Source organism: Suillus discolor (assembly GCF_016758755.1).
Source record: "Suillus discolor strain FC423 chromosome Unknown F5147scaffold_29, whole genome shotgun sequence".
In the NCBI taxonomy this organism is placed as follows: domain Eukaryota; kingdom Fungi; phylum Basidiomycota; class Agaricomycetes; order Boletales; family Suillaceae; genus Suillus; species Suillus discolor.
This window is the reverse complement of record NW_024541276.1, coordinates 364,421-390,671: the sequence shown is the minus strand read 5'-3', so window position 1 is coordinate 390,671 and position 26,251 is coordinate 364,421. Positions and strand designations below refer to the sequence as shown.

General features: G+C 48.5%; 10 protein-coding genes across 10 annotated transcripts; 8 read left to right on the top strand and 2 right to left on the bottom strand.

Moving 5' to 3' along the window:
• Nucleotides 1-47: 47 nt before the first annotated feature.
• F5147DRAFT_653117 (uncharacterized protein) lies at nucleotides 48-2,219 on the top strand (the record flags this gene model as incomplete). The annotated part of the gene is made up of 3 exons (XM_041433748.1): nucleotides 48-70; nucleotides 125-242; nucleotides 294-2,219. The coding sequence occupies 3 exons, from the start codon at nucleotides 48-50 to the stop codon at nucleotides 2,217-2,219; spliced, it is 2,067 nt and encodes a 688-aa protein (XP_041292628.1).
• Nucleotides 2,220-2,315: 96 nt separating this feature from the next.
• Nucleotides 2,316-3,498, bottom strand: F5147DRAFT_696357 (uncharacterized protein). Its single transcript, XM_041437431.1, has 3 exons — nucleotides 2,953-3,498; nucleotides 2,835-2,901; nucleotides 2,316-2,776 (listed from the first exon to the last, which is right to left on the bottom strand). The coding sequence occupies exons 1-3, from the start codon at nucleotides 3,324-3,326 to the stop codon at nucleotides 2,495-2,497; spliced, it is 723 nt and encodes a 240-aa protein (XP_041292627.1). The 5' UTR covers nucleotides 3,327-3,498; the 3' UTR covers nucleotides 2,316-2,494.
• Nucleotides 3,499-6,869: 3,371 nt separating this feature from the next.
• F5147DRAFT_696319 (uncharacterized protein) lies at nucleotides 6,870-7,705 on the top strand. Its single transcript, XM_041437430.1, has 2 exons — nucleotides 6,870-7,532; nucleotides 7,593-7,705. The coding sequence occupies exons 1-2, from the start codon at nucleotides 6,943-6,945 to the stop codon at nucleotides 7,594-7,596; spliced, it is 594 nt and encodes a 197-aa protein (XP_041292626.1). The 5' UTR covers nucleotides 6,870-6,942; the 3' UTR covers nucleotides 7,597-7,705.
• Nucleotides 7,706-7,807: 102 nt separating this feature from the next.
• F5147DRAFT_180584 (uncharacterized protein) lies at nucleotides 7,808-8,879 on the top strand. Its single transcript, XM_041428428.1, has 3 exons — nucleotides 7,808-8,411; nucleotides 8,473-8,539; nucleotides 8,595-8,879. Exons 1-3 carry the CDS (start codon nucleotides 8,176-8,178, stop codon nucleotides 8,769-8,771), a joined length of 480 nt encoding a protein of 159 aa, XP_041292625.1. The 5' UTR covers nucleotides 7,808-8,175; the 3' UTR covers nucleotides 8,772-8,879.
• A 1,743-nt stretch (nucleotides 8,880-10,622) lies between these two features.
• Nucleotides 10,623-11,666, top strand: F5147DRAFT_180571 (uncharacterized protein). The gene is made up of 2 exons (XM_041428427.1): nucleotides 10,623-11,329; nucleotides 11,383-11,666. The coding sequence occupies exon 1, from the start codon at nucleotides 10,815-10,817 to the stop codon at nucleotides 11,310-11,312; it is 498 nt and encodes a 165-aa protein (XP_041292624.1). The 5' UTR covers nucleotides 10,623-10,814; the 3' UTR covers nucleotides 11,313-11,329; nucleotides 11,383-11,666.
• Nucleotides 11,667-11,920: 254 nt separating this feature from the next.
• On the bottom strand, nucleotides 11,921-14,784 carry F5147DRAFT_745875 (major facilitator superfamily domain-containing protein; the record flags this gene model as incomplete). The annotated part of the gene is made up of 19 exons (XM_041439794.1): nucleotides 11,921-12,004; nucleotides 12,042-12,167; nucleotides 12,225-12,377; nucleotides 12,433-12,527; nucleotides 12,578-12,628; nucleotides 12,771-12,816; nucleotides 12,872-13,001; nucleotides 13,052-13,106; nucleotides 13,165-13,420; nucleotides 13,450-13,500; nucleotides 13,546-13,617; nucleotides 13,668-13,758; nucleotides 13,806-13,852; nucleotides 13,906-13,947; nucleotides 14,002-14,032; nucleotides 14,095-14,135; nucleotides 14,187-14,346; nucleotides 14,400-14,460; nucleotides 14,652-14,784. The coding sequence occupies 19 exons, from the start codon at nucleotides 14,782-14,784 to the stop codon at nucleotides 11,921-11,923; spliced, it is 1,725 nt and encodes a 574-aa protein (XP_041292623.1).
• A 279-nt stretch (nucleotides 14,785-15,063) lies between these two features.
• Nucleotides 15,064-15,790, top strand: F5147DRAFT_745874 (uncharacterized protein; the record flags this gene model as incomplete). The annotated part of the gene is made up of 3 exons (XM_041439793.1): nucleotides 15,064-15,372; nucleotides 15,431-15,558; nucleotides 15,607-15,790. 3 exons carry the CDS (start codon nucleotides 15,064-15,066, stop codon nucleotides 15,788-15,790), a joined length of 621 nt encoding a protein of 206 aa, XP_041292622.1.
• Nucleotides 15,791-19,616: 3,826 nt separating this feature from the next.
• Nucleotides 19,617-20,268, top strand: F5147DRAFT_837215 (uncharacterized protein; the record flags this gene model as incomplete). The annotated part of the gene is made up of 4 exons (XM_041444050.1): nucleotides 19,617-19,703; nucleotides 19,786-19,869; nucleotides 19,943-19,999; nucleotides 20,055-20,268. The coding sequence occupies 4 exons, from the start codon at nucleotides 19,617-19,619 to the stop codon at nucleotides 20,202-20,204; spliced, it is 378 nt and encodes a 125-aa protein (XP_041292621.1). The 3' UTR covers nucleotides 20,205-20,268.
• A 1,250-nt stretch (nucleotides 20,269-21,518) lies between these two features.
• Nucleotides 21,519-23,886, top strand: F5147DRAFT_696271 (uncharacterized protein). Its single transcript, XM_041437429.1, has 3 exons — nucleotides 21,519-21,744; nucleotides 21,799-22,811; nucleotides 22,879-23,886. The coding sequence occupies exons 2-3, from the start codon at nucleotides 21,822-21,824 to the stop codon at nucleotides 23,758-23,760; spliced, it is 1,872 nt and encodes a 623-aa protein (XP_041292620.1). The 5' UTR covers nucleotides 21,519-21,744; nucleotides 21,799-21,821; the 3' UTR covers nucleotides 23,761-23,886.
• A 140-nt stretch (nucleotides 23,887-24,026) lies between these two features.
• Nucleotides 24,027-26,220, top strand: F5147DRAFT_613064 (uncharacterized protein). Its single transcript, XM_041432476.1, has 6 exons — nucleotides 24,027-24,151; nucleotides 24,201-24,240; nucleotides 24,298-24,460; nucleotides 24,511-25,279; nucleotides 25,353-25,614; nucleotides 25,668-26,220. Exons 1-6 carry the CDS (start codon nucleotides 24,082-24,084, stop codon nucleotides 26,062-26,064), a joined length of 1,701 nt encoding a protein of 566 aa, XP_041292619.1. The 5' UTR covers nucleotides 24,027-24,081; the 3' UTR covers nucleotides 26,065-26,220.
• The last annotated feature ends 31 nt before the right edge of the window (nucleotides 26,221-26,251 follow it).

Here is a 26,251-nt window from a genome sequence, read left to right as displayed (position 1 = left end):
ATGATTTGATCTAGTGATATTGCATATGCATATACTGAACCGCAAACATGTCACAAGTCGCAGCAAAAGGGTTTGTACTTGTATTTGCATCATTAATGCTGCTGACTTACCATGCTCATCCTAGTACTCGTGCGGGCTTCACGTCAGACGAGGACACCCTCCTCATGAAATATATCGCGACATACAATCCTACTAAGCAAAACAGAAGCGGAAACGTTTTGTACAAGCGCCTTGTGGAAAATGTGAGTTTCTCTGATGTCTATCGCGTGAAACGAATTCTGACGCTAATATAGGTCGATAACAAATGGAACTGGTCCAGAACGCACACATGGATGTCGTGGCAGACCCGATACAGGAACCATATGGAGGAATTCGACAGGAGAATACTCAAATATCAGAAGAAAAAAGGAATTGACGTGGAGAAGCAAACAGGGAAGGAGCCTCAATCTCCGTCTCCCGACGAAGAAGCTGCGAAGGGCCGCTCAATGGAGACCGGGAAAGGAAAAAAACGGGCTGGCGGTCAAGAAGTTTCTGAGCGTCGGAAAGTAAAGCGAGCCAGACTGGAGAAGGACCAGCCAGTTACTGTGAGTAGTCGCTCGCCCTTGATCAAGACCAATGGGATACACGAAACTCCCGCCATTGGACCAAGCGACCAAGCTCGTAGTTCTCCCCCTTATCAGGGACTATCAGAATCTGTGTCCGACGTGCCTCCGCCTTCTCCGAAACCAGCAAACACGTTCAATAGTCCTTCGCTCCCTTCTTGCTCGGATACCCTGCCCGTCCTGTCGTCCCAAGTCAATTCTCCTGTCAGGACCCTGCCACCAATCTCGTCCCAGCTCCCACCAAGTTTCCAGCCTCTTGCCTCATCTTCACAGCAGGTGGTCACCCCAAAGCCGCCACCAGTGCCCAAACGAGTCTTAAAGCACAAGTCCGTTTCTCCCATCTTCGCCTCGCTCTCGCCAACAAACGATCGTTCTACTCCTTCGAAGACGAAAGTTCTCCCAAAAGTGGTAGAAGGGCACTTCACAACGGCGCTTACTGATCGGCTAGGTCGTGTGCGACTTGGTAGTCGTTCTGAGGAGAAACTGATGACGACTTGGCCTCCCGTTCGGGGAAAGAAGGGCAAAGAGAAAGAGGTAGGACGAGGACCGACTGCATTAACATCTTCGGTGGAACGCGAGCCAAAATATCAACGATCTTCAGCTCCTCTTATGGGCCAAGCATCAGTTATAGCCCAACCTGCCGCCGGACCTTCAAAACTTATCGCTACTACCAGAGAGACAGCTGGTGGCTATGACCTGCCACACATGGACCTTCGCACTCTATCAACCTCGACTTACCGAATGCCCCGTTCTAGAGCCAGTAGTTCGGCATCTCATTTGCCTCTCCGCCACTCTCTCGCCGTCCATTCCACACCATCGGCCATCCCAGCTCACCTCTCTGGCTACGTCACCACGTCTGGGCGTACGACACCATCAATTCCACTTACATCCATAACGCCCGTCGACTTACCCCTGTCCGCCTCTGTCGGATTCAAATCCTTGCTATCAGGTATCGCTGCCGCACACGGATACTCACCAGACGTCGTACTCGAGGTTTACAAGCGCGTCAAAAGCTTAGAAGAGACCGAGAAGTATGTGAGGGGCATGCGCCATGCTTCTGAGAGCTGGATTGAAGCAGCACTCGAGCGGAGGGAGCGGGAAGCGCGTAGAGCCAGGAGAGCTTCGAAGGAGAACAGAGAGAGCGATAGTAGCGACGACGAACCGCCTCGCAGCTCTCGTCAGCGACCATCCTTGCAGCAAACTTTGCTAGAGCGGCGTTTGCCAAATGGGCTGCGGGTACGGCATGAACCTGAATCTTCATCGGAGGACCTTCAAGATCAGGATAATCTCGAGTATGACGGCGAACCCGAGCCTGCATCTGATGATGCAGAGCAAGTCGATGAGGCTAACCGACATGAGTTCTCACTCGAAGAACCTCCTCGTGTCATGCACATCAAGCGCGAAAGTCAACCACCACCCCCATTTTACACGCCGCATGGGGATCCGGCACTGAATGGTGCTCTATCAGACGTTCACCGCACACGCTCAGTATCTCCGCCCCGGAACGCGGATGAGGGTCTGACCCCCCTTTCTGGGAATGAGGATGTGCATCGGATGCTCGAGAGGCGATTGGGCAAGCGAGCGATGAGGAAAAGGGTTGCGCAGCTGCTGCGATAGTACTCAGTACACGAGCATGTAGGCAGTATATTTTTTCGTACCGAAGCAATACAGGAATTCATCCACGTGATTAACATGAGTTCAGGCTTTTGATTCAGCAGGAAAAGTGATTGATTGCCGCGACTTCTCTATATATTTGTCGGTTAATTCATCTGATCTCTTGCAAGAGTCCGTGTAGTTAACTTAGTAGGTTACATCTAATTTAAGACTGGAGTTGGACCGCCGCAGAAGTTTTGCATATGAACATGGTAGCGCTTCAAACAGGTTTCGTCTAGTCAAAACCCAAGAACCGGAGCAATCGCATAGAAAACAATCAGTCCAAGGTCACCATTAGGTGACACCAAGTCCAGCTCCTGCTCCTTCGCCTTCGCCCTCCTCTTCGTCTTCTGCACAATCAGCACACACGATATGAACACCTTTTCGCGTATGAGATCAGCTTCAGCTCGTAAGTCCAGATGAGCACGATACTTTATCCTTCTCCGATCGCGCGTGACAACGAAATCGGAGGGATAGAAACGAGCGATCGTACTAGTGTTAGCACCGCTTCCTTTGTGCAACTGTCAGAAAAACGTCAGGACTAGTTCACATTTATTTATATGATCGCCCTAAACCCACGTCGATTCTCCCGTCCCGCCCTTTCTTCCAGCGGTACGTCTCTCTCCCCTCGCGGAACGACGCAGGACTAGATGACCAGACGTTGGAACTCGTCCACCATATGCAAAAGCCAACTTACAACGATGAGAATATAGGCGTCTTGAGCCAGCAACCAAGCCTCATAGTTAAGCCGTCCAGCGTCAACACATCCGGGATGATATTCCTGCGCTGCACCGTTGCCAGTATCCTCTCTCCCTGGCTGAAAACGGTCTTGCGGCTCATCCCCGCCAGACCAGTCCTGACGGTTCCAACAGAGTATCGTATGTGACTTTGTCCCCGCAACGTGGCATTCGTCGATCTCCTCACATTGTTGTCAAAGTCCAGAATCGTCGTTGCGCCGAATGCCGGATCTGGAGGAGCGAGTTCGGAATCAGGATCGCTGTCAACGAGAGTTATCTGGGAGTCCATGGTGATGTCAGATGGAATGTTGTTGTTGGTATCAAATAGAGACATACCTTTTAGGCAGGTGAGCGCGTGCACTGGGTCGCGCAGTTGACAACTTTGCAGGAAACGGTGTTTATGTGGAAGATGCTGTTTGAAATATACACAGCCTTGTTAGCGCAAAACGGAAATAACAAGCCGGTCGTAACAGGTCGTGACAGTTGATCTCAGGAACGCCGCGCTGCTGTCAAATTGGTGACGTGTCAGCTGATAACTCGAGCAAGAGGGTACTGAAAGTGAGTGTACTTGAGCTCCTTGTGTATTCGTCTGACTTGCCATCACTGTCAGAATGAGCACCAGTTCCGCTTCTCAAGTATGAATGACAGCCAGGTCGAATACCATCGAGTGAAGCGGTGGAATCAGTGATCAATGACTAGCTCCCAAATAACGATAAAGACCTTTCTCTTTCACAGAGAACGTAAATCATCGGTGTTAGGTCACTGCATGCCATACTTGCTGGACTCGGATATCGCAACTGCAGAAGATACATTGCCAAAGAGAGAACAAGATCTATGGGTCAAGTAGTTAGAAGAGAACAGTCCTATGGCTAGAAACAGTGGATGACCTTGGATAACACTACCTGGATTAAGCTGCAGCACTTGAGTAGTTGCGACGGACAATGTGTGAGAACATTTACAGGGTTACATTTCTAACATAAGAAAAAATGTCAACAGCTTTTATTGAACAGGAGTGTGGGATCTACACAGATGGGGCAGAAATAGATCCCTGACATCTACGAAGATCCGAGATCGAAGGGACAATAGAATTACGGGTGATTCTCATCACATACCTGGGAATAGGAATGCACAAAGAGTTAGAGAGGATAAGCATGATCCGCCAGCGCCTTTGTACCCATCAGTTTGAACTTGCGAGTTGACGATCTTGGAGGGCGAATATGGATTAAAGCTGGCAGGAAAAAGTAGAGAAACAACACCGACAAGCAAAGGAGGTTGAAAAATGGGAGAGCTTGTACACGGTTTGTGTTTCCGGAAAGAGAACACCAGCAGCTCCTGATATATGTAGTCGGACAGGTAGAGAGATGACACCTGTCCGGCTACATAGATCCCGCGCTCAATGGGAATAGCCTGAATCAGTTCAAGGATAAGCATGGTCCGCCAGCGCCTTTGTACCCGTCAGTTTGGAGTTGCGAGTTGACGATCTTGGAGGGCAGATATGGGTTAAAGCTGGCAGGAAAGAGTAGAGAAAACACTGGCAAGTAAAGGAGGCCGAAACATGCGAGAGCTTGTGTGCGGCTTGTGTTTCCGGAGAGAGATCACCAGCAGCTCCTGATATATGTAGTCGGATAGGTAGAATGACGCTAACGATCTCAGCTACATAAATCCTGCGCTCAATAGGAATAGTTGTTGATTGTCTCGGAAATGCATAACGACCTAACGACATGGCCAGAGTTGGTTCAACGCAAGTTCAAAGATATGACGGAATGTTTACCTGCCAGCGCCTTTGTACCCATCAGTTTGGAGTTGCGAGTTGACGATCTTGGAGGGCGGATATGGGTTAAAGCTGGCAAGGAAAAGTAGAGAAAATACTGACAAGCAAAGGATGCGAGAGCTTGTGTGCGGTTTGTGTTTCCGGAGAGAGATCACCAGCAGCTCCTGATATATGTAATCGGATAGGGTAGAATGACTAGACCATCCGGGTACATAGATCACGCGCTCAATGGGAATAGTTGTTGATCCGACCATCACCGATGTTGACAAATATCCTGGAAGCTACCTGCAGGAGAATCTCGTAGTTGCTATGCCATACCAATGTGGCGCAAACATCCAGGTTTCTCGCACATGGTGCTATGTGTGGAAGTCCTAGGTGCGTGCTAAGGAATAAGTCACCATAAATCGCGACAACAGGAAAACTTATCAAGGCGTCGAAGAAGCTTAGCCTTGGGTATGAATCCTCGGAGGCATGACGAGGTGGGCTGCACTAATATGTGGGAGGAGCCGAGGAGGCGGTTGTGCGAAGGGAATACAACCCAGATGTAACCAACGTCGGTTCAATCTGTTCATTTTGATGAGAATGAGAGCACTTTGTGAGGAAGGAAATCGCGCACTTAGATGGGGCCGATTGTGGGGCGAAGAAAAGGTGGGAGCTGAAATGAAGATCGATCGATCAGCTCTGATTCAAAGAAAAGGCTAGATGGGATCGAAAACAAGAAGTATTGAAAATAAAGGATCACGTAAAAGAATTAATTTGCCTATGTGCATAAAGGTCCGAATCTGGCATGCAACTGTCAACAGTCTGCCATCCAAGTCAGGTTCGGACTGTGGAGTAAAGCGCCGGGTCTGCAGTGATAACGATTATAAGGCAGCGCCCAAGGACACAGACCAAAACACGTGAAGATAAAGATGGGATGGCGAGTGAGCGCAAAAAATCGCACTTACGAGAGCTGAGAAGAGAGGAGCGGGAAGATGGGGCCTACATTTCAATTCGTTGGTTTATTAGACAGGCGCAAAAGAAGCATCAGGGATGGAGGATCTCCACGAGCGCTTGTCCAGGCCTAGTAGGGCCCTGATTTGCAAAGTTCCAACGACGGATCCGCGGGAACTCTACTTTGTGTAGAAGCATGGTTATGATTGATGGTACAGGAATGCCTGGCTTTACGGACAGACTTGGGTGCTGTTCTACCTTGAGTTGAAATCTCACCCGCAGACAACTATCAGATCCCTGCCAAACATCATTCGTAGTGGTCTTGTCTATGCCGAATAATAGGACTGCTGCTACGATCAAGAACGCGATTGAGAATCAGGGCAAGTCTGGAAGACGATGGGCTTCTACTCACGGATCCACAGGTATTACCTCAGTGTGGAGCAAGTCACACACGACGAAGCACACTTATCGGCCGCGGGGAGCTAGGGACATGTTATCAAGAGACATGCTGAAAGGCTCCTCAGACGTACGTCACTTTGCCATCATCCGCATACTCAAATCCCGGTGAAGGAGTAGTCGGGAATAGAAAGCACGGTGCGCTTTGAATGAAGAAGAAGGTGTTATCTGGGGGATAAAGGTCAAGGTATCTGGCGTCCGATGATCGAAGTGGAGATTGCCTAACAAGGTGGAGTATTGAAATTCGCTAGAACTCGGTGGTGGGATATAGATAGGCCCACTGCTCTCCGCGAAACCAATAGAAGCTTCTACTTATTACCCTATCAAGCTAGGTTCTGCTGCGGGACACGCGACATGTGACAGGTACAAATCCAGATTCATCTAGAGCGTTGGTGCACTCCCGATAAGATTCTGGATCAGCCTATGATGGAGCATAGCCTCGGGACCGCCGTAACTTCAACAAGTATCCAACCCAAGCCCATTGATAATGCAACACAAGAGTCCCTTTGAATTATCAGTAGCAACTAATTGGACTTGAACGTGAACTGGGAACAAAAGGAACGAGAAAACAAAGAGGACGGCGTGAAATTGGTTGCACTAAGCCAAAAACCATTGTGTTCTTCATTTGGATAGTACAACGTTAAGGTGGCTGTTACTGGTGAGAAATACTTGATCACGCTCAAACAAATACGGTTATAAATTCTTCACTACTTCCGGGCTCAGCTGACGTCCCTCATAATACTACCAGTATTTCTATCCCTCCTAGTAAACCATACCTGCCTCAATCGAAATGTCTGTCCCAACTCACAGTATTCACTCCATCCATGGCACTTTCGCAGGCGTACCGTCCTACACTACTTTCTCATCGAACGCTGGCGTCGTAATCGAAGGCTCCCCAATCAATAAAATCCATCCAGGCTTTGCAAGAACCGCCTCTTGGCGCATAGCGCCCGCTTCACTCCCTAGTTCAAGCTCTCGTCGTCTCCCATCCTTCCCTGTAGCCCGTCGTGTCCCACCACCACCACCACCTCGTGCTATCGCACAGGCTATCCCCTTCCCCTCGGAAAACCCATTTAATGATTCAAATTCATGCGCCCTTCCCATACCACAACGACCCGTTCCCCAGCGCACCCACCTCGCTTCACAATCATACACCGTCAGACTCCCCGGCTCAAACCCAATCGACGTCCTAGTTCGTCAGCGAACTGCACAGCGGGCCGTACAGGAGCGCGAGACCCGGTGCAAGGTCATTGCGGGTATTTTGTTGAACAGGGTGCATGCTGTAGGGAAGCCTATGCGTCGGCTGCCTCCAAGTACGGAAGCGCCTCGGGCATACAAGCGGAGCAGACTATCAATGACTACTACTGCTGAAGAGGTCTGGTATGTGGTTTCACGCTCTCTCATTATTATTAGTCCTTACGTGGAATCTTGCTTTGTCAGTTGAACGTTTGACCGCGAGACATTGATTTATGGAGCTGTGTTAGTTTTTATATATATGCTGGATGTGTTGTATAACAAAATTTTAATGAAACGATCAAGACTCGGGGAACAAACTGTATCAATGCAAGGCTCAGCGTACTGGAAGTTTTGTCAACTGAACTTGAACTTGGAGCATATATGTCGTACGAGAACAGGTACGACGCTCAATCCCGAAATACAAGCCGAACCGAAGCCGAAATGGTTCTTTCGAAGCGTGATCGATTCCCAAGGGATGCTATCCAATCACAGCATCACTAGCACACTGCCTTTGCACGCGTCGCAACACGAGTAGATGTGGACTTGATGGATTCATCAACGTTGTTCTTAGCACCCATGTCAGCTATGTTATCGTTCCCCAGCTCTCATGAACGAAAATCCTAAAAATTCAACGCTACATGTCGTGCCCGTGCGCACGGAGACAGCTGGCGCCCACCGTGGCAGAATTCAAGCTTCTCTCGCCACACGCTCTTCAGACTCTGCACACACCGATAAGTACAGCTCATACAGCGCCCCAAACTGAACTGCCTGTAGAACCGTCCAAATTATGAATTATTCACTTCTTACGGACAGTCCGTTTAACACTGCTTTATTATCCCCAGAGGGTCGTGCTGTGTATCGCATCGACACATATCTCAGCTCATTTACGACTACCGTCAAGAAAGTCGGTGGTGGGCAGAGTGAAGTGGAGATTGGAAGGGTAGTGTGGCAGTCTGGTAGACCTGGGACAGCTGTGGTACACGGACACGAGATATATGTCAACAAAAGCAGTTTTTTCAGCTCGTATGATTTTTTTTTCATTGTTTTAATCTTCCGCAGTCGTCTTATTTTCCTTTCTGTCTAGGTCAAGAACATTCACAGCACTAAATGGGCAATCGTATAAATGGACGTTCCATGAAGGTTCAGCATTGGTGAGAATCACTACAGGAAGTGTCTTGCTGTCCAATATTGATCTTGTTCTCAAAGATGGCGAGCAACGATAGCAGGCAAGCCCCAGTTGCCACGTACACACCATCAACAAGAACAAATCCCGGGCTACTACATATAACCCCGCATGGTCTGACCATTACCGGAGATGTCATTTTGAGCTTCGTCTGCGTCGAAGGCGAGCGCCGACATACAATGAGGAAGAGTCTAAGATGATCATGATGTCATGCGGGGGAATTTCAAACCTTCAAACCTACTTCCGATCGCTTCATTTGGAGGTGCTGCGTTCATCTCTTTCGTTCATATGCATATGAGTGCAAGTGCTCTTTCTTTTTTTCACTTGAATTGTTGTGTTCTTTTTTTCTTTTTTCTTTCTTTCTTCACTGAGTCATATCTTTGCTCTAGATACTGTTATAGATCTAGAGTTACCACATGTTTCATTTTGTATGGACTCACATACCTACTACGGGTCTTGTATATCTGTCACGTCAGATTTGTGATAGGCTGCGAGAGCAGACTATCATGAACGCAATCCCATCATGTTGCTGCGTACTACTTGTTACCTCGTGCTACCCATGTCCCTTTTTATCCTAATCAGCAGAAACGGCGGTCTTCTTCCTCTGCGGAAGAACTGCCTCCCAGAATAAAGAGCGTGAGTTGCTAGCTACTAACGTTTTATACACAAGCCTGCTAACTTCTTTTGAAAAAAAAACATCTTGAGCCTGGCCTGAGGTCGTAAACCCCACGTCGGACCATAACCCAGCTATTCGCGGAGAACGCCACCTCAAGCCACGAATACACAAAGCTACTAATGGGCCTCGCGGGATTCAGACAAGCGTGCAAACGCTGGAAATAACCAAATTCGGCTCCTCCAGAACTGCAGAGGAGCCTGGCTGCTATTTGAGACCAACAACACACGCCGCAAATAAGTAGTATGAGCCCCAAACTAACGATAAAATGGAAGGAACGATCGCTAGCAGGTGGGAGTGGAGGGTGCTCAAAAATTAGCTAGCGAGACGACGTGAAAGGTTAGAAAGAGTAATACGAGAGAATACTAACTAAAAACCTACCTAGCGAGGCGTTAGAAAGAGGACAAACTCAAACTAACCAGCTAGAAGGCTGTTACTCCACCATAGGAGGACGGAGCTCCAAAGGAGGGATTATCAATCCCTGACACGTGAAAGGTGCGTTGGTCGCGGCTACCAACGACGAACACCACAACACGCCCACCAAGGGTGGAATATTTGAGTTAGACTCAAACATTGCACACGTCGTTCGCTACGACACAAAATTAAACCCGAATAAACCCACGATTCCCTACTTAAGTTCCGGTCCCATGATTCTTGGTTTGTGCTATACATATGGTCCATGGATAGTTCCACAGATCTGCAAAGCACTTTTTTAAACATTCACATGTTTCGTAGGGTCGGTCCGACGGGAACCCTGTACGCCCGCCGGGACGGGGATACGCGACCGCTGCTCGCTGCCGCCGCGTACCTGCCTGTTTGTGTCTGTCAAAAACTGTGCCACTGATATCAAATCTCCTTGTCAAACATGTCGATGCCTGTTTTCTACATCGTGACCTCCTCCTTCCATGCGCGCCTAGTCACTAACGCGAATGGGCGTTCGGGCGCTTGAACGCGTTCTGGACTCGAACCGAACGCTTGTGAACCGAGGCGAGACTCGACACCTGTTTTCTACATCGTGACCTCCTTCCATGGACCATGCGCGCCTAGTCACTAACGCAAATGGGCCGTTCGCCCTCCGCGACTGATGGTCTGGTTCGGGGTTCGCATCTAGAGGGCCAATAACCGGACCGAACCGGACTTCGGTACCGCTACAGGCTGAGGTCTCGATCAAGCATTGAGCATCCATCGATGAAACTCTTGTTGAATCATCTGCGTTCGACTTCACCAAATATTGAGGCTTATCATCCGGAATCCGTGTTCTATCCAGGCAGACAAACTCTAACTTATCCCTTGAATCGATGACCTCTGTGCTAACTCCAACTGGGCCACACAGTTCTCTCCTCCTCACGGATGAAGCACCAAGTCCTCCAGCTGCGAAAGAGAGCCTATTTTTTTAGGCCTTCTGATACTCCACCTGCGAATGCTTCCCTTCGTGGCCAGGAAACATAAGCCATACCCTCTCCGCCCAGCTTCGGTTTGCAGCTCGTGTAACAGGGAGGATACGCCAACCAGAATCCACTCCCGAAGAAACTGAACAGGCATTTTGTCTTACGATCGTTCATCCATTCTCATGTTTAATCATTGCAAGAATGAGCAACTAGTGGAGATAGGCCTCTCACAATTGGGCCTCGCAACTCTGTACAAGGCATTCAAAGCGAAGCTGGCTTCCCGCGAGGCTGCGCGCCAACGTCTGTTGACAGCGACGTGGGAGCTTGAAGAGGCCGAGCGTTACACAGCATTCCTTGAAGCATCCCGTGTCGAGAGCAAACAGCTCCTGGGGGTAGAAGATGCAAAGTTGGAGAAAATGAAAGAATGGTTTGCTTCCCGGCGTAACCTGACCGAAGTCGCAGACGACACCAACTACACTCAAGCCATCTATGATAACGAATGCGAGATCCTCCGATCTCTCTCTACTCAAGCAAAACAAGTCTCGAAGATCTTGGGGAAACGTTCTGATGATATTTTCTCGACATCCACAGGTGAATCTACCAGCAAATCACCCTTGAATGTAGCTATGGTCGTAGAAGACGAGGATGACTCGGATGATTTCTCGGACCTCGAGGCCTGATAAGATCTCCAAACGTGGTATGCACATGCGCATGTGACTGCTGATATCCCGCGCTGATTTCATATCGCAGTAGATTGCCCTGTTCCATTAATTTATTTTTTTCGTTTTGTACGTGTTATTGCTCGCATTCTAGAATAAAAGTATTCGCTACATCGAGTCATGACTTGCTTTTTTTCCCTTCCGCCCACCACCATCATTTCTGACTTGCTCGTTTTCCTCTGCTTACCGGCGGTCTTAATCTCTCGGGCCTATCGGCCAACGAACAGCTAGGCTGTTTGTTCCCTGAACTCTCGGGGACCATAACCAACCCTAGGTGCAGCGGCGCACTAGTACTAAATGGTTGTCTTCCGAATCAAGATCTGCGCCACTCGATATTTTATCATAACCCCTTATCAAACCATCTCCCGAATATGAAGCTCAAGACGGGTACGGTACAGGTTCTGCATGAACGATTAGGAGGAACGGGATTGGGTGTGATTTGATTGATGAGGAGAAGTACAAGGGACATTGAGAAGTCGAGGATCAGAACCACGGAGACATCCGGGAATGCAAGACCCTTCTACTCTATGTTTGGAATAAAGAATAAAGATATTAATGTGAAGTTAGTATCACTGTCTGGCTGAACCTCCGATCGAAGCGCTTTCTAACCTCATATATGTACATTCTGTCGGCTCGAGGGCGGAGAAAATGGACTCGTGATTGGAAAGGAACGGCAGGGTGTCCTCATACCCCCCGTTCTCCACGGCGTGGCGACCATTGGGGAGGAGGCAGAGCTCTTGATTCAGCCCCGGGATTGATGGACTTAGGTTGGGTATCAGTCTCCTTAGGCGGACTGTCTAAATTCTTCTCAGGAATCTAAACCGTGATACCATCAACAGAGAACCGAAAAAATAAAACAGGCTAGGAACGTACAGGTAGTCGGACGAAATACGCTAGCAGTGCGGAGCATGCAGCAAGCGTGAACACAGCACGGAGACCGATAGCATATGACTCTCTTGCTGCGTGTTGCAAATCTGGCGGCAACTCGCCCAGGAGCGTAGTTGAGTGCCGGATCCGACTCACAATCTAGATGGAAAAAACATTAGCATTGGGGTGTACTGCTTAAAGGGTAACATTTCACCTCTGCTGCGCCATCACCATGTATTCTGGATCGAAGCTCGTAGTCAAGTTTGTACTGGAATAGCGCTGACGAAATGGCAACGCCCCCCACTTGACCTACCGGAACAGTGAGTATTTGATTACCAGGAACCGTAGGAGCGACTGACCTATGCCTCTGAAAAGTTGAGCAAAACCGGTTCCGACGGCCATCGAGCTCTCTATGGTATATTACATCATTGAAAACTTCAGCACAGGAACCATAATAACCCACCGGGGAGGTGTGCGAGCAAGGCAACTGATTATTTGTGTGCAACATGATTAGCCACCTAAAGCATAGCCGATTACCAACATCCTACACACCAAGATTTGTCTGTAACACGATGGCGTTGCCAAACCCTAGTGGGACCTGATATGGCATTAATTATTCATACATCAATCAGAGAATACAAGGTGGCGCTCACAATGCTCAGCCACATTTGCAGTGGTCCGGAATCCTTCCGCAACAACGTGATGAGAGTGATCCCGATGAATGGGAAGAAACCAAAAATAAGGTTGATGAGTTTATACTTCCCAGTGCGGTGCATCATCCATCTGGGGCTGATGAGAATCAAAAACAAAATGACGACGACGCGTCCACTAACCCGGCAAACAAAGACCCGGCTGACATGCATACGCTGTTCGGCATCAGATGCAGGCCTATCCATAATCCAGATTGCGGTTAACGCTAAATTGAAACGAATCAACATTAACATACCCGCAGTCGATGCACTTGTCAAGGCCACTGTCTGAAACCACATCGGAAAGAAATACATCACGGAGAAGTTGCACAATGATACAAGGAAGTTGTTGGCTCCAACAAGAACAGGGACCTTCTGTTTCAAGAGGAATGGCGCCATGATAGGCTCTGAGGTAACCAGTAACTCTACCAAGATAAAAACTACGGAGAAAATGCAAGCAAGAGCCAGCGGCACGTATACCCATCGGTTCGACCACTGGTCAAGGTCAACTAACTAGATGTTTCATGTGAATAATCACTCACTGGGAGATCCTCGTTGTATTTCATACTCAAGAATACCAAGCATGATCCAACCTGCAAGGAATCAAGAACAATCTACACATGATAGTATTGACTCACGCAGAGTAGAAGGGAAAAAATGCCGCCATAATCGATTCTCTTTAGAACGTCCTTGGTATTTCCGCTTTTACCCTAATATGGTATGAATGGGTGACAACTTTAGGAAATTTTCAAGCGCTCACGGGGGTGACGTATCGCAAGTTGTAGGTCGTAAGAGCGAGCGACAATACAAAAAAGGGCATTTGAATCAAGAACGCCCATCTCCAACCAAACCTAAAATGCATGGTAGATAGGAAATAAGATAAGGCGGATGCGCTTACCGGTCACTTATGAGACCTCCTATGGGACCTCCTAGACCCATGCCAAGCTAAATATAAGTTGTAAATTTCCAGGTTCAAAAAGTGGTGGAACCAAACGGACGCCATTAAACACACTTTGTACCCCCTGCGCAAGCCCTCTTGACTATAGGTGTTCCTGATATAACGATAACGGTGAAGGCGATGGAGTAGAACGTACCCGCATGGAATACATATCACTTGTAGTGATCCTAAACTCGTCATGAGTCGTGTTTAGTAATTAATTGAATAGTTTGGCCGATGTTTGTCTCACGTGCAGGTCGTAAGAATACCACCACCTCCCATGCCAGATAGCTGGAGGAGCATGTCACAAAAGAGTGAAATGAAATCAATGAAGGAACGTACAAATCGTGCAACAACCAACAGCTCCATGCTCGTAGAGAAGCCACAAAGCAGGGTACCCAGCGCGGCAATACATACAGCCAACTGGTTTGCACCCCGTCTCCCCATAATGTTGCATAACCGCCCATATAAAGGTGTAAAAGTACAGACCGCAAGTAAATACCTAAGATAAAGTATTAGAAAATAGAATTTCGGGCCGAAGAATCCGGTATTCACGATGTTCCAAGCCAGCTAGCTTGATTTGACTTGTTGAAGTCAGAGGAGATAGATGGTAGCACTGTGACAGAACCGTCGGATTAGTATTCCGATAAATGCAACAGCCAGGACGTCGTACGGGTAGCGACTAGGGTTGCTGGATATGTTTTGATGAGAGTTACACAACTCATGAGTCGGAATAGAAAGTTCAACGTACTGTTCAAAGACTAACGACTAATCAGAAAATACAGAAAGACTGTTGGATGAAAAAACTCACTGAAAGAAAAGTCGCGGACCACAGACCAATCAAAATTCCGTAACGCGTCGATCTTGAAATGTCTCGAGGGCCAGGCGGACGATGGTCTTGTGCTTCATTCAAGATTAACGGATCTCTTTCGGTCGCCATTTCGTGCGTATGTAGTTGAAGTTGGGAGTCAAACTTCAAGAGTGTCACGCAATGATCATGAAGAGCCTCCTGAGAGTTCGGACTTGTTTCCGACGCGGAGCATGGAGTCCGTGGAATGACACAAATTATGATAACGGCATATAAACGGTCATATACGTACTAGGACATGACGGATTCAGACGGAACAACTATAATTAATCACGTGAGGTCAATTTCGGTTCCAGCGATGGCCAAACACATGTCATCATCACTGACAGCGACCTCTGCGCACAAACGACGATGAGCGCACCGAGATTTGGACTTTTGGTGTCGACATGCATAAGACATGCCGCAGACATTTATATGCGCTCCGGGATGGTCTCAACACCGATAACAAGATGGAAGTCTGGCTCCGCCCTGCACAAGACGCGGTCGTTCGCATCCTCCTCAATCATGCATGCAGCCCCCTCAACACCCACTTATGTTCCAAAATCCGCCGCCTTAATATCTTCTGTTCCTACTGCAGATGAACTAAAAGCACAGGAGCTTGACTTGGACATAATACCCAAAGAGGATATCAAGCTAGAACTTACAAACCGAGCTGCCGAGGTGCGTCGTATGCTTCTCATAAACTCTTAACGTCTTCTGAACTGTAATGGAACCGAAGCAACTGCAATCTATAGCTACGCGGGAACACACTCCCAGTGCAGGCCTACGCATTGCAGTGGAGTCAGGAGGATGCCACGGTTACCAGTATACAATGGAGCTTGCTTCTGAACGAAATGTGGAAGATTAGTGCGTTGACAACACAATAAGTTGCGTTATCTCTAATCGGATCAGCAGCCACTTCACACATCCCGCCATTGTTCCGTCAAATATCTATATCGACGCAGTCTCCCTCGGACTTCTCAACGGCTCTACAATAGATTTCGCTACCGAGCTGATAGGGAGCTCGTTTCGCATCGCGGAGAACCCCCAGGCGAAGGGTGGATGTGGCTGCGGGATTAGCTGGGAGATGAAAGATTAAACTTTTATGAGACAAAACATGATTACTAGACCAGGCATACGTAGCTGGACGTATTTATGAAATTCACGTCACTTTGTACGCCTACTGTTTCGTCACTCCATCTGTAACTGATGGTTTGATTTTCGCAGATATATCGTCATGGTACCGCCGATGTACTTAGTTTGCTCTACGCTGCAAGCCAGCACTCCCAGGACAAATCCTACAATATCTGGTGGTGTTAGACAAATTGATGAAGGCTGACTATTCCCACGAGCAGCGCCAGCTCGCCACAATTCTGGCGCTACATCAGTAAGGTTGGGACACACGGGTTATAATTTGATAGAAGTTGAAGAACAAGGCACCTTTGTCTGAATCTTGCCGTTCTAGCTTACTATTACTTATTCGTACAAGTCTGGGCGATGCGTATATCACCTGATGAAAACCGCTATTGGCAAAGACTTTCCTTGTCTTCCATTTCAGAAGAAAATAGACCAGCGCAACTGCCGAGGCGCGGGCTTCAGCTGGATCTCTCTCAGATCGGGGGTACAATTAATTATTAGCACCGTATCATAGGGAAGCAGTGCACACCTTCCATTCAGTCGAAAGCAGTAGCCGATCTTTGAGGCACTGTCGACATTTCCGCGTCGGCAGATGGTCACTTCTATTCAATCGAAAACGGCGGCGCGACAACACTTCCGTCTCGGTGGATGGTCACTTCCATTCCGTCGAAAACAGTAGCGCGACAACACTTCCGTCTCGGTGGATGATCACTTCCATTCAGTCGAAAACAGTAGCGCGACAACACTTCCGTATCGGCAGATGGTCACTTCCAATTCAATTGAAAACAGTAGCGCGACAACGCTTCCGTCTCGGTAGATGGTCATCTCCATTCAATCGAAGTCAGTGGCGCGACAACACTTCCGACTCGGTGAATGATTACTTACATTCAATTGAAAACGGTAGACAGTGTCAACAGTTGCATCTCGGCGGATGGTCTCTTTTAATATTCAGTCGAAAACGGGGTAGCGTGACTGTCAACCCGTCTCGGCGGATGGTCATATGACTCATTATTGACTTGGAGGATTCCCACGTTAGGTTTTGAGGGTAGTACCTGACACACAGTCCACCGTAATTATTATGAAGGCTATCGAATTCAAAACCGCTTATCCTGCTGAGGCCGAGTTCAGGGCTGCCTAAAAAGGTACGTAAATCATCATGACGTTTACATCTAAGTACTCTCTCGAGATCTCCATGGTACTGGTCTGAGTTTTTACAACTTCAGTCTCCGCGGCCGTGCGATTACAGCAACTAGTAACGCACGAAGCGTTTGCAACACAATCAGTACTAGTCAGGCTTTACTGGCAGAATCTAGGCGATTATTCAATCCAACCGTCAAAAGTAACGGACACCCCATTAATGGCTATCTGCTGTCAGCTCGGCTACCCGGCAGTTCACGGACATCCTGATGTGTACATGTGAACGGAAACCATTGGATGAGGTTTACGGATTATCCCCCAGGATATGGCTCAGCGCCCACAGAGTTAGCACCATTGTTTCCTTTATTGTCTTTAACCTGTCAACCGAATCTCGTCCTGATGAAGCGCTTCACCACGCAGACCCTAAATCAAGACTGACTGGCGGCCGTATCCTAACGGCAGTCCCACCGATGGCAAAGGCCTATCAACGTGCCATGTCCAAATAGAGTGTACCGCGTGCCCTGACCACACGACGGCCGCCTGCTCAGACCAATCATTTACGATAATTTAAAGGGGGAGTAACAGAGCGGCATATACTGCGGGAACAGCATTACTTCACCAGAGAAACCCATATGAAACCGTACAAACTTAGTCTGACGCCAAGCTAAAGAATAATCAGACTGCGGTTGTAACCTTAAAAAAATACTTATTGTTGTTCAACCATCGTACGCCACGATGATGCGACCCCCGGCTCATCGCATTTGATCAAGGGACCGTGAGGATCATTCTGTATGTAAGTGGCCTAAAACGCATTCCGCTCTTAGGTTTCATTTGTTGACTCGGGCGAGCTACGGCACAGCGCCATCCAATTAGGTTGATTATCCGGGCTTCATGCAACGTTCCTCGGTCGGACAAACTTTAACAAATCCCAGATCATTCGATATTCAGTAACAAGAAAGCGAACTGTACACGTAGTCGATCCCGATGTTAGGTGATACACTATAAATAATATGACACATGGAATAATTAACGAAAGAGGTCTTTGGCCTGGGCTCTAAGAATTAAAGGTGCAAGATAAGATATTCACAATGATGCTCGGCATTCGGCGCTCAGCGGCGTCCAGCCTGCTCACACGAGGGGCAGAATCTGTTGATGTTGGGCGCTATCATGTCTGTTGTTAGAAACAACAGCGAGAGATAACAATCACGAGCTCACAATATTGTTGAGGGTATTGGCGACTAATGATCCGACGAGTTATCAGAGTGGCGTTGTCCGAAATGCGAGTGGAGCAGAAGTAAAAAATTTCATCATCATGCAAGTCAGTCATTGTAATCGTAAATGAGTCGTGTGCACGCACTATTGGGCACAAGTTTGCTTGCACGTGGGTGGGAGGCAGGTGGCGGGGTGATTGGGGCCGAACTTGCACCTGGAACTGTCGCAGACGATCTGCAAAATCTTTTAGACATCGCTGGTATCGTTGTGTTGTGATGTCTCACCAATTCGTCAGGCTGACGTAGGAAATTCATTGACGTTAGCCACGTCGCTAAGAGTCATTCGTGTGAGGCTTACGAGGTTCATGGCGTGGCCACAGCGGAGGTAAACATTGCGGACGCTGAAGAGAGGGTCAGTAAAGCATGGAAGGATTTGACGACTGCACATACTGTCTCCAGCAGCACATTGTTGATAGTAGTTGAGGGTGGTTGGTGAATATATGAGTGTTGTAGAAAGAAGTGTTCTAGTCGATTGGTGGGTGATCTTTGACGAAGAACTGTCTGCCCTTTTATCTATCCCCCGATAGGCTATGTAGCATACACGGCAATGTAATGAACGTAGCGTGTCTGCTTAGGGTGCTAAAGCGGATTATGCATTTTGAATTTGGTGGCCATCTGTGCACAAGAAGAACAGGTCGCCAGCCATCCAAAACGAGAGGTACTGCCGTGCGTCATTTGATAGCGTTTTCGCAGGACCTTTTCTCGAGAACGACTAATCGTATGAGGAACAAGGTCCTAACGGGCACAATTTGAACCCGGGGATCAACTCCAGATTCGGTCACACCTGCGGCATGAAGTAAGTAAAGTTGGTGACACCCATAAATAAGGCTAGATTGCATCCTGTCAATACCTGAAGAAAGTTAAACTACTTGATTTGCGGGAATGACTTAGGTTACCCTGGTATAACGATTGAAGAGAAAGCTTGAGCTGCAAGTGTGAAATTGGAATATGTCGTACTGCTGGCGACCCTCCGTTGCCGGCATTCATAGAAGGTGCACTCAGGCTGTCCCCTGCATTTGACTGTAACGGGACCGCAGATGAATCAGATGCTGAAAAAATAGTCACATAATCCTATGAGTCGTTTCCATTGGAATCTGGTTGTTGACTGGTTGTCTACCGGTTGCTTTACGCCAATCTCCTGTTACTGCATATGATGAACAGACGCGCAGTGTGACAAAAGATGATTGATAGCTGGTTTGTAGCTGGTACCCGGTGGCGCTTCAAAGGCGATTGATTGCGTCGTCGGAAGGTTGTGTAACTCAGTGTGTTACTAACTTTCTGCTGAGTCATCAGTCTGAATCCTTTTCAAGTTGATTCCGTCACGCTGGACTTGAACGCCTCCTCTTTCCGCGCCTCCGTTGACACGGGAAACTCCATGTTATGACGAAATCAGGACCGCCTGTCGTGACACCCCCACTATCAACATTGAAGGAGAAAAAGAGGAAAGTTTTTTATGAACACGGCAAGGTAGGGCGCTCATTCTGACACAGCGCTTGCATTACTCGCGATCGTCGGCCAGAAATTATCTCATGAAAGTCTTTACGGTTAGGATTCTTTGGATCTAGCGGTGTCAATCGGCAATTCACAGGAGGATAAAGCGTTGCTTAAGGCTGGGAGACATCATCAACCGCAGGTAGGTGCATCACATTCCCAGTCTGTCAATTCCCCGATACATTCCTCTCATCACAAATCATTCCGATTCGTAGGCTGGTCAGCCCCGATCCGGGCGTATTCATCAAAAAAGCAGGACAAAAAAGAAATTGGTAAATCATCAAAGACTGTGCGTAGGGTGCAATTATTTTTTTACGCGGTTTCTAGGAGGAGGTCAAGGCTACCATTGCGATCCAGCGGGCTCGGCTGAAAAGGGAGAAAGTAAAAATGCGCAAGGAGCGCCCGGGCCCCGCGGACCATCAAAAGTCAAGCCCCGCACAGGATCGTGCACCTCGCAAGAGGGTGTCCTTTGCTTAGGCCTTGACGTATATTTTACATTTTTCTCGATCAATCAAATGCAGTGGAAATTATTTGATCATCAGTTTGGAGTGTCTCGTCGTCACCGCTCATTGGTATTATGGATTGGTAACGCTGAGAAAAAAGGTTGAGTTCGGTGTGTGGCTGGCGTCAAGGAGCCGGACTTGAAGGTCTCCTGTGTCACTTGTATGACCGGTGAGGTTGTGGGTCATGCTGTTCAGGAATCAGGACCGCTATATTTATCGCGACCGATGTAAACATAAATACTGCCTTCAGTTCAACTGACTGATTGTCCAAGTTTAAGTGGGAGCGGGAGCAGAGGGAACACTGTTGCTTAGAAGCCGAGGCTCTCCTGAGCGTCATTAATGTTGACTGTGCGCTGCGCAGCTATACAGCCTCGCTCCAACTTCACACGAAGACAAAGTCGTCGTTGAGAATGACCTTGAGGACTCTATTATGGTGCATGCCTAAAACCGAGGGGGATGATTTTAAACCCTGAATTTACCCACAGAATGTTAAAAAAAATAGATATTTGAGCTGAGTTTGAGCCCCGAGGAAGAACCGGGCATGGGCGCATGTAGGCATATTCGAGGTACGATTCCGTCGCCAATCGTAGTCTTACCTAACAACAGGTATCCTTTGGTGGATGGTAGAGAGTTACAGAAACCTAACTCCACAACTCAGGCACCTACACACCAATGTCACGCTGTCACTCACTGTCAGTATGCGTTCCATTGTCTTGGGATGAAAATTAAATTCTGATTCTGAGTGGCAGATGCGCTGGAGAGAATCTGGATGATCAACGAGTTATCTCGTGGATAACGAGCTCCGCTAATGTCAAAGTAAATAGGTCAGGTCAGGGACCGTGTAAGAAGTTGCGACCTCGGAGAAGTCGATATATCGAGCTCTTGGACACGCCGCCAAGGGTAACCTACCTGTGGGCGTATAGGATAAACTGAGATGAGTCGCGGGACTTGCATATGTGATCAATACGCCACTGTGGCGGCGGCGTCAGTTAGCCATCCTTGAACACTCGAGGACACATTGGAGGAATCATAAGCATTATTGATTACAAGTTCCATTTCCTACTAACACGTTCGTTCTAGTATAGTGAGGCGGTAAGGTGTGAGAGCTGCAAGGCTCACAATTGATCATAGCGTGATTTATGTGGCACTGTCCACAAACATTGCGAAGCAACACTGGTGATGCAAGCAAACTTCCGTGAGTATGTAGGCCGGTGAGACATTTTAATTGTGAGCAGTGCTCGCAAGCGTAAATTTGCTTGCCTGTGCTGATGGGCTTGATCGTGTAGAATTAAATGCGGACTGACCGTGGCGGACTTGTGGCGGGTGTACAGTGGAATTTCAAAGTCCGCTGTGCGTAGTTCACCTTGCGCTTGACGTGCCGCCTCCAACTTGCCTTCAGACTTGCTAACTGAAACACACCAAGCAAACACAACGATCCAACACCGACTGGCAGGGATTCAAGGGGAAATCAGTCTGGTCTCCCTCCAAATTTTCTAATCTGGGCGTACTCATTAGTTTGTAACAATTTCGCTGCGGACCGTTTCACTAACATTAATCAGGACACTCAGTTTGACGGTGTTTTATAGTAACAATGTCGCTTTATACACCGGTATTCCCACCGTCTCTTGAACGCAAATCAACAGGGTGGAAGGGCGCGTCCTCATCCAATAAACTAAATTATCTGTCCACTACCGAGATTCTACGCGACATTCACCTTTTTCTTGCCACCAAACCTGAGGTACTTGCACCCTCTTCAAGGCCCAGCTCTCCCTCGTTCGACGCAAACGTTGAAGACTTGAAACACGCTGTCCTCGAGGCAGTTGACGCTGCAAGAGGAGACACAGGGGACAGGAAATGGACCCAAGTCAGTGCGAAGTTGAAGATGGGTTGTGTCAGGGGACGATATCGTATGACTGGGTTAGACCAACGCTGGAATCCAGCTGAGAATGCGGAATGGATACTACCAGATGACGAGGAAACATGGTTGAAGCTAGAGAAAGATAGGGCAAAAGCGAGGTCGTCGAAAGGGAATGCCAAGCAATCTCGTCATCCCACCAACGTCTCGATAACAGCAGTTGCACCATTCCGCGGATCAGATCTTGCTCCCTATCAGCCGCCAGTAGAAATTATTCAAGCGCTAGCAACGGTCTCGCCCAAAACCATGCTGAATGTCAAGGAGAAGGTGGCAAAGTGGCAAGCGACGATCTCCACACCTGAAGGCGCATCGGTTGTCGGCAAGACCGTATCCATTACCCCAGCACTCACAGGTGCCTCCAAGTCAGGGATGAAGTTGACATTGCTGAAAGATAAAAGCCATCCCTCGTCGCTTAGTTTTCCGGTCGTAAAGCGTAATGCTACAACCGTGACTGGTAAGAAGAGTAATATGGAACGTTCAGATAGACATGGTCCCTCTAATTTTCGGGTCCACGGAGATCCCAAAGGTGACCATACCGCTAGCAGCTCCAAATTACCAACGGAACCTAGCGGTGATGAGCCAGAAAAAGCTAGCCTCAAGACCCCGCTGAAGTCCTTGCATGCTTCTGGTGGGGATCTGCCCAAGATTGCAGACTTTCCAGAAACGGTGAGTGCGAAAGTCAGGTATTTTTTTCTTATCGAACTCATCAGTCTCTGTTTTACCTTGCCCCTAGCCGTATATTCCTCCATCCTTCCCATCACAGCTTGAAACTTCAACTCCGCAGCCACGACATAACGCCGCGGTGCCTGTTCGGACAAAACCCCCGCCGATTTACCCTGTATGTTCATCATCATCTATTTCACATCCGTCAACTCCCAGGGATGGCGATCATAATCATCTCGGGGAAGATCCTTATACTGTTGATATATCCCCTTCTTTTCCGCTACATTCCGACGGGCGACAAACAAACAAACGCCCTCTATCACCGTCTTCTCTCCATGACATAGTATCTTCCAATTCGAAGAAGCGACGGTTACAGTCCCCCCATGGAGAAAATTCAGCAATCCGCTCTCGACCACCGACGGAATCGGCAAATGTGCCAGAGGTAACGTCGAAACGTGCAGCTATTCCAACCTCCCCTCGCGGTGAAGGCAGACTTCCTACTCTCACTGAGTTACTGGCAGCCACCCCTCAACCGAAGCCACGTCAGGGGCCTCCTTTGAAAAATATACTTCGTGCCGAGAGTGAGCCTTCACCACGTGCCGCCAAGGAAAACCCTTCGCCTGCAAAGTCTTACTTCTCAACCCCGGGTTCGGGGGCGTCTGATTCCCCTACGTCCAATCACAACCTCCTTCTTCACTCGCCTGTCAGCCCAATGCGGTCATTCGCTCAAAATCCAAACGCGTTTCTTCCGCAGTTTACCTCCACCCAGGCTGGAGGTTCAGGTCACAACGGGACGAGTAGTGGCGTCTTTGGAGGGGGTTATCGTTCCCAGTTTGATGTGGAAAGACATGTCGACCGTGTTAGTGAATTATTGGAGAAGGATGTTGACTTTTGTGGGTGGTTGCGTGATGTACCATCAGTGGAAGAACTGGAAGCCAGCCAGGAACAGTGATTATCACAACATAGCCTTAGGCAATACCCGCGAACGTGCAAGCTGCTGACTAGTTGTACTCCACTTCTCGTGTATTTTAGTCGCGACTTGTTGCTTTACTAGGAAGAAAACATAGTTCAAAATCGAGTCTGGGCCCTAGAAGGAAAGTTGAAGGGAAGAATGCGCCCATCATTGCCTTGAGGCAAAGTAAGATACCGAACTTCCATATTGGGGACGCGTCTTGATCACGTGGATATGGTATTGTTCGATAACAGCGCGTGTTGGACCCAACTACGACCACGACCGGGACAGCCACAGAGCTTGTCCTCGTCGCCGCCCACGATGAGCAGGCGAGACTCACGCCTTTCCCTTAATGTCCGTCAGAACGATGCTCTCAGTGAATTTGAAAACTGTATGTCATTTATGTCACCCTGGGTCCGACTAACGTCTGTGGTATTTAGTTAAGAAGAAATTCCTGCTTGCCAATAAGCACATCACCAAGTATGTCGCCCTGTCAAGTTTAATCTAATTAGAAAACAGCTCACTGTACGATACCAGACTTAATTCGACTCTCAGCGTCCGCATCGAGGAGCTTAACGCTCAAATATCCACCCTATACGTCGAGAACCTTCGACTACGAGCATCCGAGATTGCACTCGCGGCACAACTGAAGAAAGAGCAGGAAAAGTCCAGGAAAATAATGGCTGATGCTGATGCTGCGGTGAGTCCCATATCCCGAGAACCCACCTGCTGTCGCTGAGATCCAGCTAGACTGCTAATTTGGTCAAACATCTGACTTTTTTGCGGCAGTCATTTGGTATTGCTCCTGGGATAGCTTCTCCCGCCAAAGAGAGGCCAGCGTCTAGAGCTCGTCGACCGCTCATAGATCCAAATGCGTCACCACAAATGCCCAAACTTTCACGTGCGCCCAACGTACCAGGCATATACGAAGACGAAGAATTGGCCTCTTCTCCGGAAGGAGATGAAGAGGAGGCAGAGCGTATACCTAGTCCTACTATTCGACGAAAAACCAAGTCAAGACTTGCAGCATCTCGCCTGCCATTACCCGCCCGAGTTTCCTCGCCTCCGCCACTACCAACGCCACCGCAAGCTCCTGCAGAAGAACGAGGGTCGTCAAACAAGAGGAAAACAGGGAGAAGGGAGGGTGGGTTTCTCAGTGTAAGTACGGATGGTGATAGGATAATTCCGCCCAGAGCTGCTAGTCCCGCCTTCGGGTCTCCTGCTCGTAGGGAGGCTGGTTTGGCTGAGGACGATGAGGAACAAGAAGCTGTCGGGAAATCGGGACCACCACCAACTCAGGATGATGATTTGGACTATGTACTACCAGCAAAGAAAGAGAAGGAGAAAAAGACAAAGCAGGTTGAACGAGAGTTACCATCGGAAGAGGGTGAGGGTACTACTTCATCACGAGTGCAGGAAAGGAAACGACGAAGACGCGAGGAGTACTCGGGCCTCAAGGATGTCACAAACTCACCCAGAAGCCGTGCTATGTTACCACTGTTAAACACTAATGCACCAGGTACGGCGCACGTTTAGGCAACGCGAAATGCGGACGCATGTGATCATGTCTTCTCTAACTGATCGATTTGCAGATCGGGATCGACAGCACACGCCTGATACGGATGGAACAACGCCGATATCCGGAGTCACGTCGCTGGCAACAACCCGGAGCTTCTTATCCACGCCAGCCACCACTCCTACAACGACATCTCAGATCTCTCAGTTGCCGACACCTCGAACATCTTTTAGTCCGGTCCCTCCGCCATGTGCTTCTACTTCTGAAGAAGCCCCTGTTGGAGGGCGCGAACGTCGTACACGGAAAAGTGTCAACTATGCTGAGCCCAAGCTCAACACGTAAGTCCCATCCCTTGCATAATTTCGCTATGACTCACTGTCCAAACCACTAGGAAAATGCGGAAACCTGATGGTCCACCAATGCAGCCTACAGCTGCTCCAGGGCTGAAGAAGAGATCGTCCACAACTAGTGTTCAAAATGATGATCCTGAGCACAGACCCTCCTCAGAAGGGTCTTCGCAGTCCAAGACTTCAATCCCTGTTGCTCGTTCTTCGTCCGGCACGAGTTCGTCATCCTCAGCTACCGCAAATACTGTCGTGAAAAGGAAGAAGTCACGCCCTCACGTCGAAGTAGACGACGACGAAAGCGAAGGTGCCCAAGCTGATGCCGAATACGGGAACATTAATGGTTGGGTTAACGTTGAGGGGCGTCGACGGAGCGCACATCAAAGTGCCGTCCGTCGTGCACTTGAAGCTGATGACGGCAGACGGCATAGCCTGGCTGTATGATTTTGTTCTGTTTGATGCTGTACCTTGGTTCTATACATGGTATCCTTCCGCGTAGGATTATTCTAAGTATACTATTGATCATGACGATATGAAACGCTCTCAAGTACAAACAAGCAAGTATGTCACTATCATACAAATACCATATATTTTTTGTAATTCTACGTTCCTGAGGATTGAGAAGATTTAG

Bases quoted from the DNA above. Each gene is read 5' to 3' on its own strand.
- F5147DRAFT_613064 (XM_041432476.1), top strand. From the start codon at position 24,082: ATGAGCAGGCGAGACTCACGCCTTTCCCTTAATGTCCGTCAGAACGAT. The intron at 24,241-24,297 runs GTATGTCGCCCT...GTACGATACCAG, and splicing joins GCCAATAAGCACATCACCAA to ACTTAATTCGACTCTCAGCG. The intron at 25,280-25,352 runs GTACGGCGCACG...ATCGATTTGCAG, and splicing joins GTTAAACACTAATGCACCAG to ATCGGGATCGACAGCACACG.
- F5147DRAFT_180584 (XM_041428428.1), top strand. From the start codon at position 8,176: ATGAATTATTCACTTCTTACGGACAGTCCGTTTAACACTGCTTTATTA. The intron at 8,412-8,472 runs GTATGATTTTTT...CTTTCTGTCTAG, and splicing joins AAAAGCAGTTTTTTCAGCTC to GTCAAGAACATTCACAGCAC. The intron at 8,540-8,594 runs GTGAGAATCACT...TTGTTCTCAAAG, and splicing joins TCCATGAAGGTTCAGCATTG to ATGGCGAGCAACGATAGCAG.
- F5147DRAFT_180571 (XM_041428427.1), top strand. From the start codon at position 10,815: ATGTTTAATCATTGCAAGAATGAGCAACTAGTGGAGATAGGCCTCTCA.
- F5147DRAFT_696271 (XM_041437429.1), top strand. From the start codon at position 21,822: ATGTCGCTTTATACACCGGTATTCCCACCGTCTCTTGAACGCAAATCA. The intron at 22,812-22,878 runs GTGAGTGCGAAA...CCTTGCCCCTAG, and splicing joins TTGCAGACTTTCCAGAAACG to CCGTATATTCCTCCATCCTT.
- F5147DRAFT_696357 (XM_041437431.1), bottom strand. From the start codon at position 3,326: ATGTCTCTATTTGATACCAACAACAACATTCCATCTGACATCACCATG. The intron at 2,902-2,952 runs GTAAGTTGGCTT...CTGGTCATCTAG, and splicing joins ACGCCTATATTCTCATCGTT to TCCTGCGTCGTTCCGCGAGG. The intron at 2,777-2,834 runs GTGGGTTTAGGG...TTTTTCTGACAG, and splicing joins GGCGGGACGGGAGAATCGAC to TTGCACAAAGGAAGCGGTGC.
- F5147DRAFT_696319 (XM_041437430.1), top strand. From the start codon at position 6,943: ATGTCTGTCCCAACTCACAGTATTCACTCCATCCATGGCACTTTCGCA.